At 50.7% G+C, this 16,038-nt stretch overlaps 1 protein-coding gene across 1 annotated transcript; it reads left to right on the top strand.

Annotated features, from left to right (window-relative positions):
- The first annotated feature begins 1,919 nt into the window (after window positions 1-1,919).
- On the top strand, window positions 1,920-2,495 carry RPS29 (ribosomal protein S29). Its single transcript, XM_040602476.1, has 3 exons — window positions 1,920-2,054; window positions 2,199-2,298; window positions 2,382-2,495. The coding sequence occupies exons 1-3, from the start codon at window positions 1,993-1,995 to the stop codon at window positions 2,388-2,390; spliced, it is 171 nt and encodes a 56-aa protein (XP_040458410.1). The 5' UTR covers window positions 1,920-1,992; the 3' UTR covers window positions 2,391-2,495.
- The last annotated feature ends 13,543 nt before the right edge of the window (window positions 2,496-16,038 follow it).

Here is a 16,038-nt window from a genome sequence, read left to right as displayed (position 1 = left end):
GGATCCTGTAAATTAATTGTAAAAAAATAGATATAAATTTACAATAAATCCTTCTGTGTGTTCATCTGCAAAGGTACCAGTGCTCCCAGCGCTGCCCCAAGTCTTGCCCAGCGTGGTGACAGCAGGAATGACTGCCAGTGACTGTCATCACCCTGTGGTGGCTTCTGGCCCCGGCATGGCCAGCTGGGCTGAGGCTGGGTTTGCTGCTAAAAGAGGCTCAGGAAATGTCACCAGGAATGAGAGTTGTGGGTGTTTGGAAACCAAGCCCGGGTAAAAAGATACATTCATCTGCTATGGCGTACAGTTGCTGTTTGGTTGATTTAGATGCCTGTGCCAGCCCTTATCATCTGCCTACTCTTCATGGCAGCTCAGGCTGTCTAAGCCATAGGAGAATGCGGGGCCTTACGGAAGAAGCGCTACCAAAATAACAGGGAGAAATTCAGTAAAGTGAAAAATTAGAAAAATTGAGGAATTTGCAACATTAAAGCATATTGGTGAAGAGAGCGCGGGTTGGGAACCTCCAACAGTGAAATTTCAGCACCTGGAAAGAGTTGCTATCAGCTTGGCTGCAGTAGAAATTGGGATAAAACTGCTGAACTTAACAGAACTCTTGGGTCCGTGGTGCAGGCTGGGTGGGGGCTGTGTGCCAAGGGGATGCAGAGGGTGGAGGCATAGCCAGCCTCGCTGCTGCCTGCTAAAAGTCAGCTTTCACTGCACTAACCAAAGTCCCCAAACCTCAAAAAAAAAAAATTTAAGAAAAAGCCCCACAACCTAAAAAAATCCAAAACCTAAAAAAATTCCAAAAAGTGTGATGTCATGGCTCAGGGGGGCGGCTGCTGAAGGGGAGCCCTGGCCAGGGGGTCCAGCACAAATGTGGCAGGGCTGGGGGTGTTCAGCCTCTGCTCCCCGGTAACAAGTGACAGGACAAGAGGCAACGGCCTCAAGTTGTGCTGGGGCAGGTTTATGGACATGAGGAAAAATTTTTTTGCCAAAGGGGTTGTCAAGCACCGGCACAAGCTGCCAAAAATAATAATAATTAAAAAAATCCCGAAAAAGGACAAAGTTTAAAACAATGAAAAAATGCCAAAAAAATTCCCCAAATTGGACAAAATAAAAAAAAATCCCCCAAAAGAAAAAAAAAATTTCTAAAAGATAAAAAATTCCCTCAAAAAAGACAAAATAAAAAAAAGTGAATCTTTTCCATATTTGCTTTCAACGTGAACTTTTTAAGGTTTAGGCTTAAACTGTAATTATTATATTTTTTTAATCTCTTAATTCTTGCAAAGCAATTTCTTTTTCTGGAGTCAGCGCATGCGCAGATGGCAGCTGTGCTGCAACCGGCCGGCAGGGGGCGGTGTGCGCAGTGGGTGGGCGGCAGGGGTCATGCACGGTGCTGCGAGCGGCGGCAGGGGCCGTTGTGCGCGTAGGGCAAAAGCGTTGTTGCGGGGGGGCGGAAAAGGAGCCCGCGTCTCTCTGTGTTGCCCAGGCTACGCGGCAGTGGCTATTCACAGGCGCGATCCCGCTACTGACCGGCACGGGAGCTTTGACCTGCTCCGTCTCCGACCTGGGCCGGTTCACCCCTCCTTAGTCAACCTGGTGTGCCTCGGCTCCCCGGGGCTCACCATATTGATGCCGGCCTTAGCGCGGACGCCCGCTCGGCATAGCGCACTGCAGCCCAGAACTCCTGGGCTCAAGCGATCCGGCGGGCTCGGCCTCCCGAGTAGCTGGGACTACAGGCACGCGCCACCGCGCCCGGCGCTGCGAGCCCCGCGCCGCCGCCCCTAGTGCTGCCGCGCCGTGACGTCACGCCGCGGGGGCGGGGAGGGGGCGGGGCCGGGGCCGCGCAGACAACGCCCCCCGCCCCTCTCCCTCCACGCGCCTGCGCACTGCCGGGCAGGCGCGCCGCGGTGCAGGCCGGGAGGCGGGGTAGGGTTGATTAGCGCATGCGCGGCCCGCCATCTTTCTCTAACCGCCAGGCGTGCAGCGGGCAGCATGGGCCACCAGCAGCTCTACTGGAGTCACCCCAGGAAATTCGGCCAGGGCTCCCGCTCCTGGTCAGTGCGCGTCCGTGTGGCTGCTGGGTTCCCTCTGGCCCGCGGCAGCTGCCTTTCTCCTCACCCTTCCCCCCACCCCCCTTTCCCCCGCCCTGCGCCGCCATTACCCGTCCTGACCGGCCTTGCTCTTTTCTTCCCCTACAGCCGCGTGTGCTCTAACCGCCACGGCCTCATTCGCAAGTACGGCCTGAACATGTGCCGGCAGTGCTTTCGGCAGTACGCCAAGGACATCGGCTTCATCAAGGTAAAGGCCGGTACCCGAGCCGTGCGGGGCGGGACGGGTGGATCGCCTTACGCTGACTCCTCTCCTTTCTCGCTCTCTTGCAGCTGGACTGAGCGCCGGGAGGATGAGGCTGTCGCCAGAGCTCCCTGGGCCTCCCTGACACATCTGTAGCATCGCGGCGCAGCCCTAGTCAATAAATAGTCTCCCGTCCCGACTGATATGTGTGTGTTTGCCTTTTGTAAAGGTCCTAATGGCAATAGGGCTTTCACTTCCTCAGAGTGGTCCTGCTAGAGGGGTGCTGCCCTGGGAGCAGGCCTAAGCAAGCCTGCCCTGCTGTCTTCAGTCTTCCCGTACAAAATGAGGTGGTCTCAGGAGTGTTATGCTTTTATGATGCCCTTAGCTTTCAGGGTTGCAAGCAGAGTGGTAGAATGGTCTGCTTCAAATGACTGCTGGGTGAATGGCCAGGCAGTCTGCTGCAGTGTAGCTGCTGGTAATGGTTGTGCTTGCATTAGATGGTGGCAAACTGTGCTCTTGCTAATGCAGAAAACGGTGATGTTGCAGTGTGTGTGGGGTACAGAGCTGTACCTGAAATGTGTCCAAGCTTTCTTCACTTGTTAGGATGCCTAGTGCTTCTTGGCATGGGAAGCTGTGGGGAAGGTCACAACTGATAGCAAAATAAGGTAAGGTAACAGCATCCAGAGCCCGTGGCAGCCTTCGGACAGGGCAGATGTTTGCTGGAGCCTGTGTGTGATGGGCTGTACTGTCTGCACCTCCTCACTTCCTCTGAAGGAAGTGAATTAATATGGCTGGAGCTACACACCGCTTCCACTTAATCTGCCACTTTCTGAGGTCTCCAGCCACATAAAGGTTGTGGTATGATAAGACTGAAGTTACTTGGGCAAACACTTCTCAGTTGTGCCAAAGACCTGGGGCGAGGCTTTTGAATTCCCTGTAAGGGGATTAAAAGCATACAGTGCTGTCCTGCTGCTTAGGCTGTTTTTTGGAGTGTCTGTGAGATTACTGATGAGATGAATGTCTTGATGATGCCTGAAATGGCAAATGGGCTGATCCCTTCCAGCTAAGTGCTCTGCATCTAGTTTGGAAATCCCTAATAGCCTTTTGTGGGTTTTTTTTTGTCCCACTGGTTATTAAACTGAAAAAGATGGGAAGTCAAAGAGGGAATGGAAATAAACCCAGGTGCTGACCTAGTTGGCTGGAGGATTTATTCTGTGTGGTAAAGGCTCCCTCCTGAACTGAAGCATGGCTGTACCTTCCTGTTGCCAAGCCTGTTCTGGTTACTGCAGCGATGGAAGCAGAGATGTGGTGGATCCCATGGCATAAGGTCAGCACTGAGCTGCCAGAGGTAGGTAGGCAGGCAAGCCTGCTGTCACAGCTTTTTGGCCTTCAAATGTTAAACTCCCTGTGAGGAACCTCTGGGGATGTGCAGCTGCTGGGCAGGGCTTGCAGGTGTGTTCACAGCAAAAGCTGAAAGGCTGGGGAGGTAATGCTGTGGGCTGGTAGTGATGGTACGGGCTCAGTGTGCTGCGTTTTTCCTCAGCTGGCTGGTTAAATCTGCTGTGGTCAGTTGGTGACTGGTTTAGGAATTACTTGAAACTAATGAGAACTAGAAAAATACTTGGCAAGTAACACAAGAAATGCAAGTTGAAGCAGCTGGCTGGGTTAACTCCTGCATCTGCTGCGCAGGCAGTGGAAGCAGGGACAGGTATCCTGGGAAGGTCCTGGAAGATCCAGGGATGCTACCTGGTTGAGTACAGATGGGGTCAGGAAGGCCAAGGCATGGATGGAGCTGAACTTGACAGGAGGTGCAGAGAATAATAGTAAGGGCCTCTACAGGGATGTCAGCCAGAAAAGGGAAGTTTTCTAAAGCTAGAAGAGTAGATTCAAACTGGATATAAGGGGGGAATTTTACGCTGAGGGTGATGAGACACTGGCACAAGTTGCCCAGAGAGGTGGTGGATGCCCCATCCCTGGTAACGTTCAAGGCCAGGTTGGACAGGGCTCTGAGCCACCTGATGGAGTTGAAGATGTCCCTGCTTGCTGCAGGGGATTGGACTAGGTGCCCTGTGAAGCTCCTTTCCCACCCATTCTATGAGCTGGGGGGAAGTGTGTTGTTACCATCCTAAGAGCAGCTACCATGGCTTCACTGCAAGGGGACTAACCACACAGCTAACTACAAATCCTGGGGTGCTGAATAAGATCAATTCGTAGTTAAAGCCTGGTATAAAAATTAAAATGACTGTATGGGGCTGTCTTGCTCAGATGATTCCTATCAGCCCTTTGCTGTGGGATGATGACATCAGACTGAACAGATCTCTGGCAAGGGTTTACTGCATTCTAACAATGCACCAGTTCTCAAAATGCTGTGCTGACCAGCGTGGCGTGCCTGCTGCAGCCTGCGAAGGTGGCGGGGAGCAAGTGGTTCCTTTCGGCAGCTCCTGTTACCAAAGGCAGCCCTGTGTGGCACGCAGGGATGCGTATTTGGGGTCACTTGGGGAGCTATGGCTGGTGCTGGTCCGGTTTGGTGCTGGAGTGGGGAAGGGTCAGCTTTGCCAGAGGATGTTGTTGGGCCGCTTCCTCTTTGAATGAGGAATGGTTAAATCCCTGGTTCTTATCTGGAAACTCCTCAGTGTAAAGGTGAGCTTCTATACTAAATAAAAATACAAAGATTTAGTTCCTCTGGTGATTTTTTGCTTCCCCCCCCAGTCATTATGAACAGTCATTAAAGATCACACACACAGCCCCCCCCCCCCCCCCCAGCCCCCAGCGTCTGTTGGTGTCTGCAGGGAGGTGAAACCTACTGGGTGTGTTTGGCTTCAGCGTGATTCTGAAAGATAAGAAAGCAGTGACTGCCTCTCTAACAGGTTACTGGGTTTCTTATGTCGGGGGTACTCTCACTGGGGAAGAGCAAGTCGTGTTCTAAAGCATTATTTTAATCCATGCTACAATCAGAAAGATGTGTTCTTTTTCGAGGAAGCGAGTAAACCGGAGAGCTTTGCTGCTGGCTGCTCCGGATGCCCTGAGTGGGGAGCTGCAGTGCAAAAGCTGGTCTCAGCAACTGGTGTGAATCACCGCGCCTGCTGCGGGGGAGCTGGTAGCACTGGGTGAAGCTGTTGCTTGGGCTCTGTGGATGTGGATAACTGGTCAGAAGCATGAAATGCGAGGAGTGGTTGTGATGACAGCTTTGTACGTGAGAGCTTTGGGCTGCTTCTCCTGCCCTGCGCTGTTTGTGCAGTGCCTCTTCCTGCATGGGCAGCAGTCGTGTGCGTGTGTCTTATAACCTGGCTGTCTCTGGAGAAGCAAATTCCTGCTGTGTGCGGAGCAGTGCTGTCTGGGGCAGCACCCTGACACCAGGGAGAGGCCTGATGTCTTGCACCAAGGGTTTGTGTTAGCAATGGTAGGTCACTGCGATTCCCACCGTGTGAACCTGATAACCAGCCGTGCCTCTGCTCACCGTGCAAGGTGCTTTGCAGTTTTGCTCCACGCTGTTTTCATGTACCTCCTCATAACTGACCTTAGTGTAAAATTTCAGTGAAACACAAGGTCAGTAAAGATTCAAAATGGGAGGGGAGAGTCTTTGCAGTTCCCACAGCTGGTTTTTACACAGAACTACGTCCAGTTTGCCTCCTGCTACCTATTTGAGGTGCACAGCTGTGCTTGTGGTACTCCCCAGTGGGAAGCGTGTTCCTGCCCCCCCCCGTGTTGGTCACAGGAGGATGCCCCCTTGCTGGGTACCAGCCTGAAAGCTTTGAGAATGGCAGCGGTATCAGAATTATTTGGATGCTCAGAGCTGCGAGGGACATTCAAATCTGGTCGGGAGCAGTGGATATCTGTCCCTCTTTCCTGAGCAAAGCTCCTTTCTGGTGGTGAAAAGGCTTTGGGGGCTGCTGGTCCCTTTGCCCTCTGTGGGTGCTGTTGCAGGGCAGTGAACTGCGCTGCTCGAAAGCGGCTGAGGATTTGGTCCCCAGAGTTAAGCACCACAGCATCTGTGTTACCTATGTGATGGAAAACAATAACAATAAAAAACCTCTCTGTACCAGATAGCTAGGGATGGCCATTGAAAAGCAGCTTCCTATTTGAAAACAAAGCTAAAATATGTTTTTAAATTACTTTGTACACATTAAAATACCTGAATTGTCACCTTGTAATTTTGTAAATGCTTTAGGTGTTCTTTGCCTTTTTCCTATTCTACTGCTCCCATCTTTTAAGTCTAGAGGGAAGGCCATGTAGTACACACTGCGATGCCTTTTTACCTTATTGCTGCCTTAACTAGGTATTTATTGCCCAATATGCAATGAAGACTAGGTGCCAAAACCTTGAATTTCCTGTTATAGTGAAAATTGCATTTAGTTTCTTCCTAAAGCTGATGGTTACAGACTCTGAAGGTGCACAGATGTGAAGCTCAAACTTATTTGGAAGCAAAATGATTTATAAAGAGCTGCTGATTCCCCTAAAGAAAAGGTAAAATCAAAATACTCTTCAAGGACTTTGCATTAATAGCAAACAACTAATACATGTTTTCCTGTAGGGAAATAACATCGCCTGTTTGGAGCCAAGTAAAAAGTAGTGATGCCTTAGCTTTCAAAGAGATGAACCTCTAATTGCCGAAATAGAGTTTACAGGGGATTTGAATTGTTGAAAAAACACTAAGTTGCATTGGATTATGCGCCAGATAAAATCTACGGTTGTCAGAGGCTCCAGGAGGAATTTGCAAGGCTTTGGGTAAAACACTGGCTTTTACTCTCATCTTTAGGCTATAAAAATAAAGCTGTCTGACATGCTTAGATAAGGAAAAAAGTGTGATTCCTTCAGGTAAGCTGTGGCAGCAGGGTGCTGTGGAAGCCCATGCCTCGCGATGACCCTCCTGCGTGCAGAGGTGCGCCTTGATCTGGTTTATCGCAGCAGGGGGCTCGTGGGACCGGGATGGGGGATGATCTTCAGGCTGTTTTCCTACTTACAGCACCTTGAGGTGAGTGCCAGGCCCCTGGCGGATCCCCATAACTGTGGTCAGGACCTGGCTCCTTGCTCTTCTGCAACCTGCTCAGCTGCCGTGGCGTTCAGCTCCCCAGCTGTCAAACTGGGATAACGCTTTCTGCACAGTGAGAGGTGTTGAAGCAGGGAGAGCAGCTTGTCCGGGGATGTGGATATTCCCAACACTGACGATACTGAATTCCTGCAAGGAGCAGGTTCTACCTGGGGCAGCTTGGAGGCTGCTCCAATGGGTCAGCTGCAGGCGATGCTCGGAGTGGAGCATGCTGAACTTAAAGCTGTTCCTCATTGCACCCCCAAGCTGAGGGAAAGGGACCTGGGAGTTTTGGGAAGAAACAGGGTGTTTGGTGGTGGTGGCTTTGAGGTGCTGCTCCAGATGCAGCTTTCTGAGTGCCCTGGGCTCTGTGGCATGAGGGTCAGCCAGGAAAGGTGGAAGGGGTGCCTGGTCCTGGGATGAGGTTCAGTGCCCGTGTGAAGGTGCGGTGGACGTGTTCCCCTGTGCATCACCCCACGCCGGCTGTGTGTATCAGCAGTGATGGCACTCGGTGATGCTCAGCTGGAATGCCAGGCAGAATTTCTCCAAGAGGGACTCTGGGCAGGGTCTTACCAGCCACCCACCGCGGGTCAGTGCCGGGGGCAGGCTTGCGGCACAGTGCAGAACCTCTCCCCCCACAGGTAGGGGGGTTTCTGCCATCCCTGGACACGTGTGGTTTCGGTGTGTAGGGCTGAGCGGTGTGCGCAGGAACCCCAGCGCAGCAGTCCATGTCTGAGTGCAGAAGCTAGGTGGCACAGTCCGCCCGCAGTTTCAGCATCGCCGGGAGGCTGGGACCAGCCCCAGCCCGGCAGCGCGGGGTGCCCGAGCGCTGCGCCCAGAGACGCGGGGCTGCTCTCCGCGAGCCGCAGCACGCAGCGGGGCTGGCCCGCGGGTGCCCCGTGCTTCCTTGCTTTGGAGAAATCCCTGTGTGTTTCGATCCTTGCTGCTGCACCAGCCCTGGACGGCAGGGCCGAGGCACAGCCCGTGGGTCTGTCCCTCTCCTCGCTCCTGCTCGGGTCCTGTGTGACCCTGGTGGTGACACAGGTGTGACACCAGAACCGAAATTCCAGTTCTTTGGCTTCCTTCTGTTCCCCCCACCCCTCGTTTTTTTTATTTCTTTGTTTGTTTGGTTTTTTTGTTTTGTTTTTCACCTTTGGGCTCAGCTTCACTGCAAACTTTGTGTTTTGGTCCTGCATGTGCTGTCACTTTGGAGAGAAAGCTTAAAAACATACCCAAACCAGGGAAGTGCTGCCTATCCCTGGTCAGGTCATCCCTGGCTTTCTTCTACCTTCGTGCTGAGTTCACCTGCTTCTTTACAAGATTGTGCAGAGCTATCCCCACCTGGGCTGACACTACAAATACTCCCAAACTTAAGTGCATTTATTAATAAATATAATTTAGAAAAGTCTAATGAGCATCTACATGTTACTTCATGTGGCTAAATGCTATGCTGAGTGCTGGGCTGATGCTCTCTGCTTGGGGGAGAGCATCGCTCCTGTGCCCGCATCCTGCTGCTAGCACCGAAGCTGCAGCTGATTTTGGCAAAACACAGATTTATCCCTGATTTCTGCAGGTGGCCAACACCAAAAGGCTGGCTCCGCAGCGATGCTCGCGTGTGGCAGGCTCCTGGTTTACAGTTTTGTTTGCTCCTTTGGCACAATCCTCTGTTAAACCTGCTGCGTCCCAGCGCCCGGACATGCCCCCACAGCACAGGGGTGCAGCACCTGCTGTGCAGCTGTGCTTCTGCTCCGAGTGTTTAATAACGTGGTGGGATGAACGTCTAGGAAAGCCCAGGCAGATGGGGTTTGGCTGGCTGTGTGGTGAGCAGAAGTGCTTCTAAATAAAACATTTTCAAAGACTGGCATTAGGCATCAGTGGCTCTCTAATTCGTGCCGCTTGTTGGGAGTGTGTGTTCATCGCAGACAATGTTTATTTATGGCATGTAAAATCTATTTCAATCAAATAATTTCCATAACTGAATATTTATGCCAACATCCACTGAATGCTCCTTGACTAAACTGAAAACTATTTATTCAGTTATAAATGTTTACTTGTTTAGTGTTAAAACTGCTTTAAACAAACTTAAAAATCAAATTGACGTCTTCCCCGTTAGTAGGATTGCCACTGTATTCTAGACATCAGCTTGCTGAGCAACGTGTAATATTTTATTATAGTTTCAGCTCAAACAGCCTTTGTATATTTAGATCCTCTAATGGCCCAGGCTGCCCAGAGCAGCTGTGGGTGCCCCATCCCTGGCAGTGCCCAAGGCCAGGCTGGATGGGGCTGGGAGCAGCCTGGGCTGGGGGGGTGTGTCCCTGCCCAGGGCAGGGGGGTGGGAACTGGGTGGTCTTCAAGGTCCCTTCCTACCCAAACCATTCCGTGATGATTGTATGCTCTGAGTGCTGACCGTGCTTGCAGCAGAGCTGCTGCCCTTCTCAAACAGCTTGGTCTTACGAGGACAGATGAGTTACGATGGCACTTCAGTGTAGCAAATGCTCAGTGTTAAGTCTTAAATAATACTGTGCTGAGTAAACTCCAGGTCGCTGCCTCGCTGCTGAGGTGAGGGTCTCCCGGACTCTACAAATTAGGATGAGCCTGGAAGCGTGAGAGTTTGGGAGATGTATTTACGCCCTGAGGGAGCATGTTGTATTTGCAGCTTGTGAGGCAGACAATTTTATATGCCTTGAAGGGAAACCTGCATGTTTTCCCTGCGTGTGTCCAGTGGGACAAGGGGCCCTGGGGTGGGTGGGTGGGTAGGCTGCAGCCACTGTGGCACGTTGTGCCATTAATCACACGGTGGCTGAAAGTTGCCCGGAGGCAGAGTATCGCCCAGCGCTCCTGTGTGTACCTGTGTGCCCCCACCTGTCCTTTTCCAGGTGAGCTCTTGTCAGGCTATGAAGCCCTTGCTGGGACCTCCTGGGGCTGTTTTGGCAAACGCACTGTGTTTCTCCTTGCTTTCTTGAGCAGCAGGGGAGGTAGGTGGCAGCAGGGATAGAAATCAGGTCTGCTGCATTTGCAGAGGAGTTGTATATAGTTCAGGTCTGTGATTTTTATTTTAAATTTTTTTTAAATTAAAAGGGAAAAAAAAAAGGCTTTGAGCGGGGCAGAAATGGGAGCTGAAATACTGAGGGGTGCAGGAGTTACTGCCTGGGCTCTGTCATGGGTAAAAATAACTTAAGCCACTTCCCTGCCATGATGAGGCATCTTTGCAGGGGCAGGGGACAGGACAGTGTGGCTCAGCCCAGCGTGCAGCCAGAGCTCCGTCCCCCCGGGGTGGAGGCAGCAGCCACGTGTGGCCACCAGCCACTGCTGCTTGACCAGGCAGTCCTGCCTGTCCCCTCCTGACCAGGGGTCCCCAGGACATGGCCACCGCAGGGTGGTGACAGGCTCTGCACAGAGAGGGGCTGAAAGCCAAACGCTGATACCCATGTTGCTGAGCAGGACTGAGTGATTTAATTACCTGTAGGATAGAAAGTGAGTTATTCTGTATCTTGCATCATTGAGAGGATGAAGCTGCCCCTCCTGTCCCTCTCTGCAGCTTCAGCCGATCAGCTTTTCCCCACAGCTGTGTCGAGCCGCTGCCTTCACAGCCTGTGGATTTTTATCATCTTCTTCTGGCACCGGATCGAAAGAGGCTTGTCGGGCGGTGACGGTGGCTTAAAGTGAATATTTCATCAGAGTAAAGGCATGTGGGAGCCAGGGGCCCTTTTTGCTGTGCTGACAGCTCGTGCTTGTGTTGGTGAATAAAAACAACTCCAAAGCCACTGCTGTGATGCTTCCCACAGCCCTCTGCCAGGAGGGGCTCGTAGGTGAGCTCTGCAAGGGGAAATTGGTGCCAAAGCTGGGGATTTCTTGGATGCGATCCAACAGAGTGTAGCTGAAGTCCTGTCTCCGGTTAAAGCTTTATGCTTTGCAGTGGGGGCTTTGCTTATTCAGCACACTCTCCTTGCTGTGCTCTGTCTTGCTCTTCTCCATCCTCCTCCTCCTGTGCCTGCAGTAACTCTGCAGAACTGGGATTTCATACAGAAAACGTGAGACTTTTAATGAGGATTTCACATATGCTGTAGAAATCCCCTCCTAACCAAACACCTGGGATCCTTACATGTCTGCAGTGTCTTCTGATGGCTTAATTACTTTTTGCTTCTCTGTTAACTCCCCTGCATTGATGGGAAAAACGTTGCCTTGGTCAGAACAGCAGGTGGAAACCAGCAGCCAGCCCCTGCCTGGGGGTTTAGCTTTGCTCAGGACCACTTTTTGTTTAGCTGATTTTCTTGAAGATCTAGGAACACAGATATATACTTTTTGTGTGTGCGTGCAGGCATTGTTTATCACCACTTTGATCGCGTATACCCTGGGTAAGCACTAAACAAACCCTGGGAAATAAATGGTCTGTGGCTTAGAAGAGCAGAAAATCCTCCGGAGTTATGCCCCGAGTTTATGGCATCTTGTCTGCAACACCGGTGCGCTCACATGGGCTGTAAAACTTGGTTATGTTTCCCCTGCTCTTTCCCCATGTTTGATGTAAGGTGTCACAGCAGTAGGCGGCACAAAATCGATGCCCAGCTCGTTTCTCCCAGGCGTTCATCCCAGCGTACGGTGGGGCTGCGGCCGGGGGCTCGGGGCTGCGCTGGGCTCAGGGGGTTGGGGCTCCAATGGCTCACCCTTCTAAAGACTTTGTGGGATAAAGCAGGTCTCACAAGTCTGGATATTCTCAGGCAAATATTTTCAGGTCCAACTGTACATCACTCCTAGACCTCATGATGAGTTACAGGTGTTAGCTGGGGAATGAAAAACCCATCTACACGAAGTAGGTAAGCAGGCGCTTTTTTATTGCAGCACTGGGTTCTCGGTGGGATCTCCACAAATCAAGCACACCTATGCAGATTTCACCATTATGTTTATACACGAAAATTACAAGGTCGTACACTCCCAGTTACAATGATTGGTTAGTACTTTACGTATATCTGCTGTGTCATCCTCTTCTGTTCCTACACTTGTGCAGAGGAAGGGTCTTCACCTGGGCAAAGGTCGTCTTGACCTGTGGGTGTGTTCTTTAGTATTATAATGAAGGTAGTTGACTTTGGGACGCCTTAAAAGTAGGTTTTGTTGCCAAGTTGGACGGCTAGATGTGCCTTGCCAAGTGGTCCAATCACTCATCCTGTACACAATAGAACCCAGATGCTCTGGTTATGGTCTAGAGAATAAGGACTTCAAGTAACACAGCCTCAAAAGACAAGTAGCACAGCACCCCATACATCACTGGTTAATAAGTGCTAACACAGTGCTAACGTGGAGGCTGGCTTCTTGAAATCAAGATGTTCCTATAGTTAACTGTTTCACAAATAAACACCAAATATAGAAAGATTCAGTAAAACTTTAAGACAATCTGCAACATAGGGATATGGGACATTTCCACATTTTTGGGGAATGTTTGGGTTGAACCTGAATGATCATGAGCAGATGCTGACGTTCCTTCTGCGCAAGGGGATTCATGAAGTTCCGGCCAATCAATGTTTCCTGTGATACAAGCAGGTTCAGCAGCAGGAAGGAAGATGGTATTTTAGGATCACACACATCCAGAAATGTGTCCCTCCCCTTTCAGCTGGTGGTCGGGTCTGAAGTCCACCTTAGACCATTAGTGCAAATGTGTGGTTGAAGATATGGATTCCACTTGCACTGACCGGTTACCCCTCCATAGTGAGGTGGTGCCTGCTGAGACACCAGCCAAATCGGAGCGGTGGGGGGTTCTCTCCTTGCACAAGTTACTGGGTGTAAAGCCATATTCAAAAGCAGCGATGAATGCAGTAAAGCACATCTGTGTCTTATTAACAGAGAGCTGAACTGGGAGTTTTGTAATATATATGTTAGCACGCTGCTGGCAGCACTTCCCAGGGAAGTGAGGCGTTGCTGGAAGGGATGGAGCATGGGGTGAGGTGCTGCACCCATGGGTGGCCAAACCGCTCCCCGGTGGACCTTGTCTCACCCAGGGCTTGCAGGGTCTGGTCGCTGCACAATGGCTGAGCTTCCTTCTGCCAGTAATGCCAATTACAGGAGCTAATGAAGAGAGGGGAATTGGTCACCGCTTGCTTTTATTCCCCAAATGTCATCCCTCCTGAAGCATATTCTGACATTTAAAACAAATGACTGCAGAGGAGTCTTATCAGCATAGGGTTTTATGTGGCTCACAAGGTCCCATCTGTGCTGCTGGGTGTCTGGTCCTGCCTGTCCCTTCTGCTGTGGCAGAAAACACAGGGATTTGTTTTAAGCAGAGTTGGAATGTGTGACCCTTGTGGGTATGGTGCAAAAATGGACCACGACTCATACAAACTTTAAGGCACTTTCTGCTGGGTGGCTTGTCCTTGGCAAGAGGCTCAGACTTTTTTCTCAGATGACAGTCAAACCCCTTGTATTTCTCCAAAGCCAGACTGAAATGTGGCTGCCAGGTGGGTTTGCAATGTTTTATCTTTCGGCTACCCAGACATAGTCCTCTCTGGGGGAGCCTCAGCAGACTTTCCCTCTAGTTGTGCCTTTTGCCATCTGTCCCTGTGCTGGAGAAACTTTCCCTGCTTGGAAAACAACTAGAAGATGCCATAGTTTTGCTGGTTCTTTGGGTTTTTTTTTCCACCTGCAGACACCTGCTCCAGCATTGTGGTCCAGGTGCTCCAGGGAAACCTCTTGTCTTAGTTTGCCTTCAGGTCCCTCTGGGGCACACTGCATTTTGCTGCTGCAGCTGGGCTATAAACCAGATTGCTGGATGGATATGGGCTTAAAACCTAAAATTAATACCTTGCTCTGTCCCTTGGCCCACTTGAGATATTATGAGGCCAGCCCCAGTCTTCAGCTGAGGTCCTCCACCCATCCATGTCTTCCTCAGAACTTGCCCATGGTCCCTGCTGCACCCACACCAGCCCTGATGTGTCTTTGCAATTAGATATTTACACCTTTGATTGATAGTTATATTTTTGCCATCAAGAGGAAAAGATAGTTTAAATGAGCAGCCTTGTTTGCAGAGAGGTTGTCCCAAGAATACTGAGGGGGTGGGTGAAAGGGATGGAGCAATGCCTCCCCTCCCCGGAGGGCTGGCTCAAGCTGTGGACGTTCATCCCACTGCAACACAAATTACCTTTTCTGGCTTGAGAAATGATCAAAGTGTTGGCTGAAAACTCAGTTGCTGGGGTAAGGAATGAAGAACTGACAAATAACCCTTGAGTCTTTTATTACAGAGCAAAATCGTTTTATCTTATCCCTACTAGTGCCATATTCCAAAATATATATCAAAAAGATGACGTGTCTTTCCCACTTGCAGTTTTCTGCCTTAAAGGGTGTTGTCTCTCCTTCTTGGGGACTGTAGGTCCAAAAGCCTTGCAGAACACTTCTGTAGCATGGATGCACTTGGGGTTCCCCATTTACTTCCCTCCGTTACCAGTGACAGTGCCTTGGGTTGCACCATGAGGACTGGACCCCAAAACCTGTGTTTTGGGCTAGGATGACAAAAAAGGGAATAAAAGACAGAAAACATAAAAGGAAACATTATTTCTTTGCTGTTTTTATCTCAGAGAGCTGAGTGGATGGGCTGGAATTGGGATGGGCTTTGAGCATCAGGAAGGCTTAAAACAGGCTGGTTTGGGGCTCTGAAATGGGATCTTTGGCTGTGGCACAGGGCTTCCTAGGATCTAAACTGGCTGGTGTCTAAAGCTGAGAGATCTTTTTTTATATATAGGTATGTAAGCACATGCGAGTGTATGTTTTTCCTCCACCTCCCCACTAGGCAGGTGCTAAAGATGCGAAGATGGGCTGAATCTCCAGCTGAGAGTGGCTGGGGTGACCCTCTGGATAAGCAGCAAAGCGCATGCTCCCAGCCGCTTCGGCATGGATAGAGCTGTTCAAAAGTGTACTGTCCACAGGAGGTAACCTTAAATTACTTTAAAATAAACACAGGTTCCTGGCTTTGGTGAGTGGATTTCTTCTTTGCAGAGGGATGAAGCAAATCCAGTAAATAATGCTCTGTGGTGGCGGTAGCTGGATGGCTGCAACTGGAAAGGTCTCAGCGCGTCTGAAGGGAATGGAATAGACTGATTTACGATTTTAACAGGCATGGCTGTGTAGGGGTATCATGCCTATATGGTTTTAAAGTCATGAAGAGATATTAATAAAAATTAAGGCTGCTCTAAGAAGGTATCTGAGCCAGTGGTCTGGTTCTTGGCTAATTGATTACACAACTAAAGCACAGTTGTCCCTACAGAGACAGTCAAAGGACAGCTTGGATGGGTGGGGGGGGAGGTCTTAGGGTTTAATGCCAGATGGGGAAGCAGAGGATTGGAACAAACGGTGTAATGAGGAGTAATAGGAATCGGTCAGAGGGACTGTACACTTGTCCCCATTGATTAGGCTGCGTGTGCAGGGAGAAAATGATTAATAGAAACACATAAATGAGAAGCAGCAGTGACATTTCTAGGGCTGCAGCCTGAGATGACATGCTGCCAAAAGGTTGGAGCTGCCTGGATACATGTGAACATTGGCCCTGGAAAAGTGGTGGTTTTGGGTCAAAAGCCTGACCATGTGCCTCCGGGGCCAGCCCAGCTGGGGCTGAGCACGTGGGCAGTGGTGCTGTCCCACCAGGCTGCTTCCTTGCCTTAGTCCTGCATTAATTGTCATTCTGGTGGAAAATGCCTTAACGCGGCTGCGCGGGGTGGTGTTGATGGGGCTGATGCTCCCCCAGG

This window comes from Falco naumanni, chromosome 7 (genome assembly GCF_017639655.2).
Source record: "Falco naumanni isolate bFalNau1 chromosome 7, bFalNau1.pat, whole genome shotgun sequence".
NCBI classification, from domain to species: domain Eukaryota; kingdom Metazoa; phylum Chordata; class Aves; order Falconiformes; family Falconidae; genus Falco; species Falco naumanni.
Note: the sequence above shows the minus strand (reverse complement) of the source record. Positions and strands in the feature narration are given on the sequence as shown.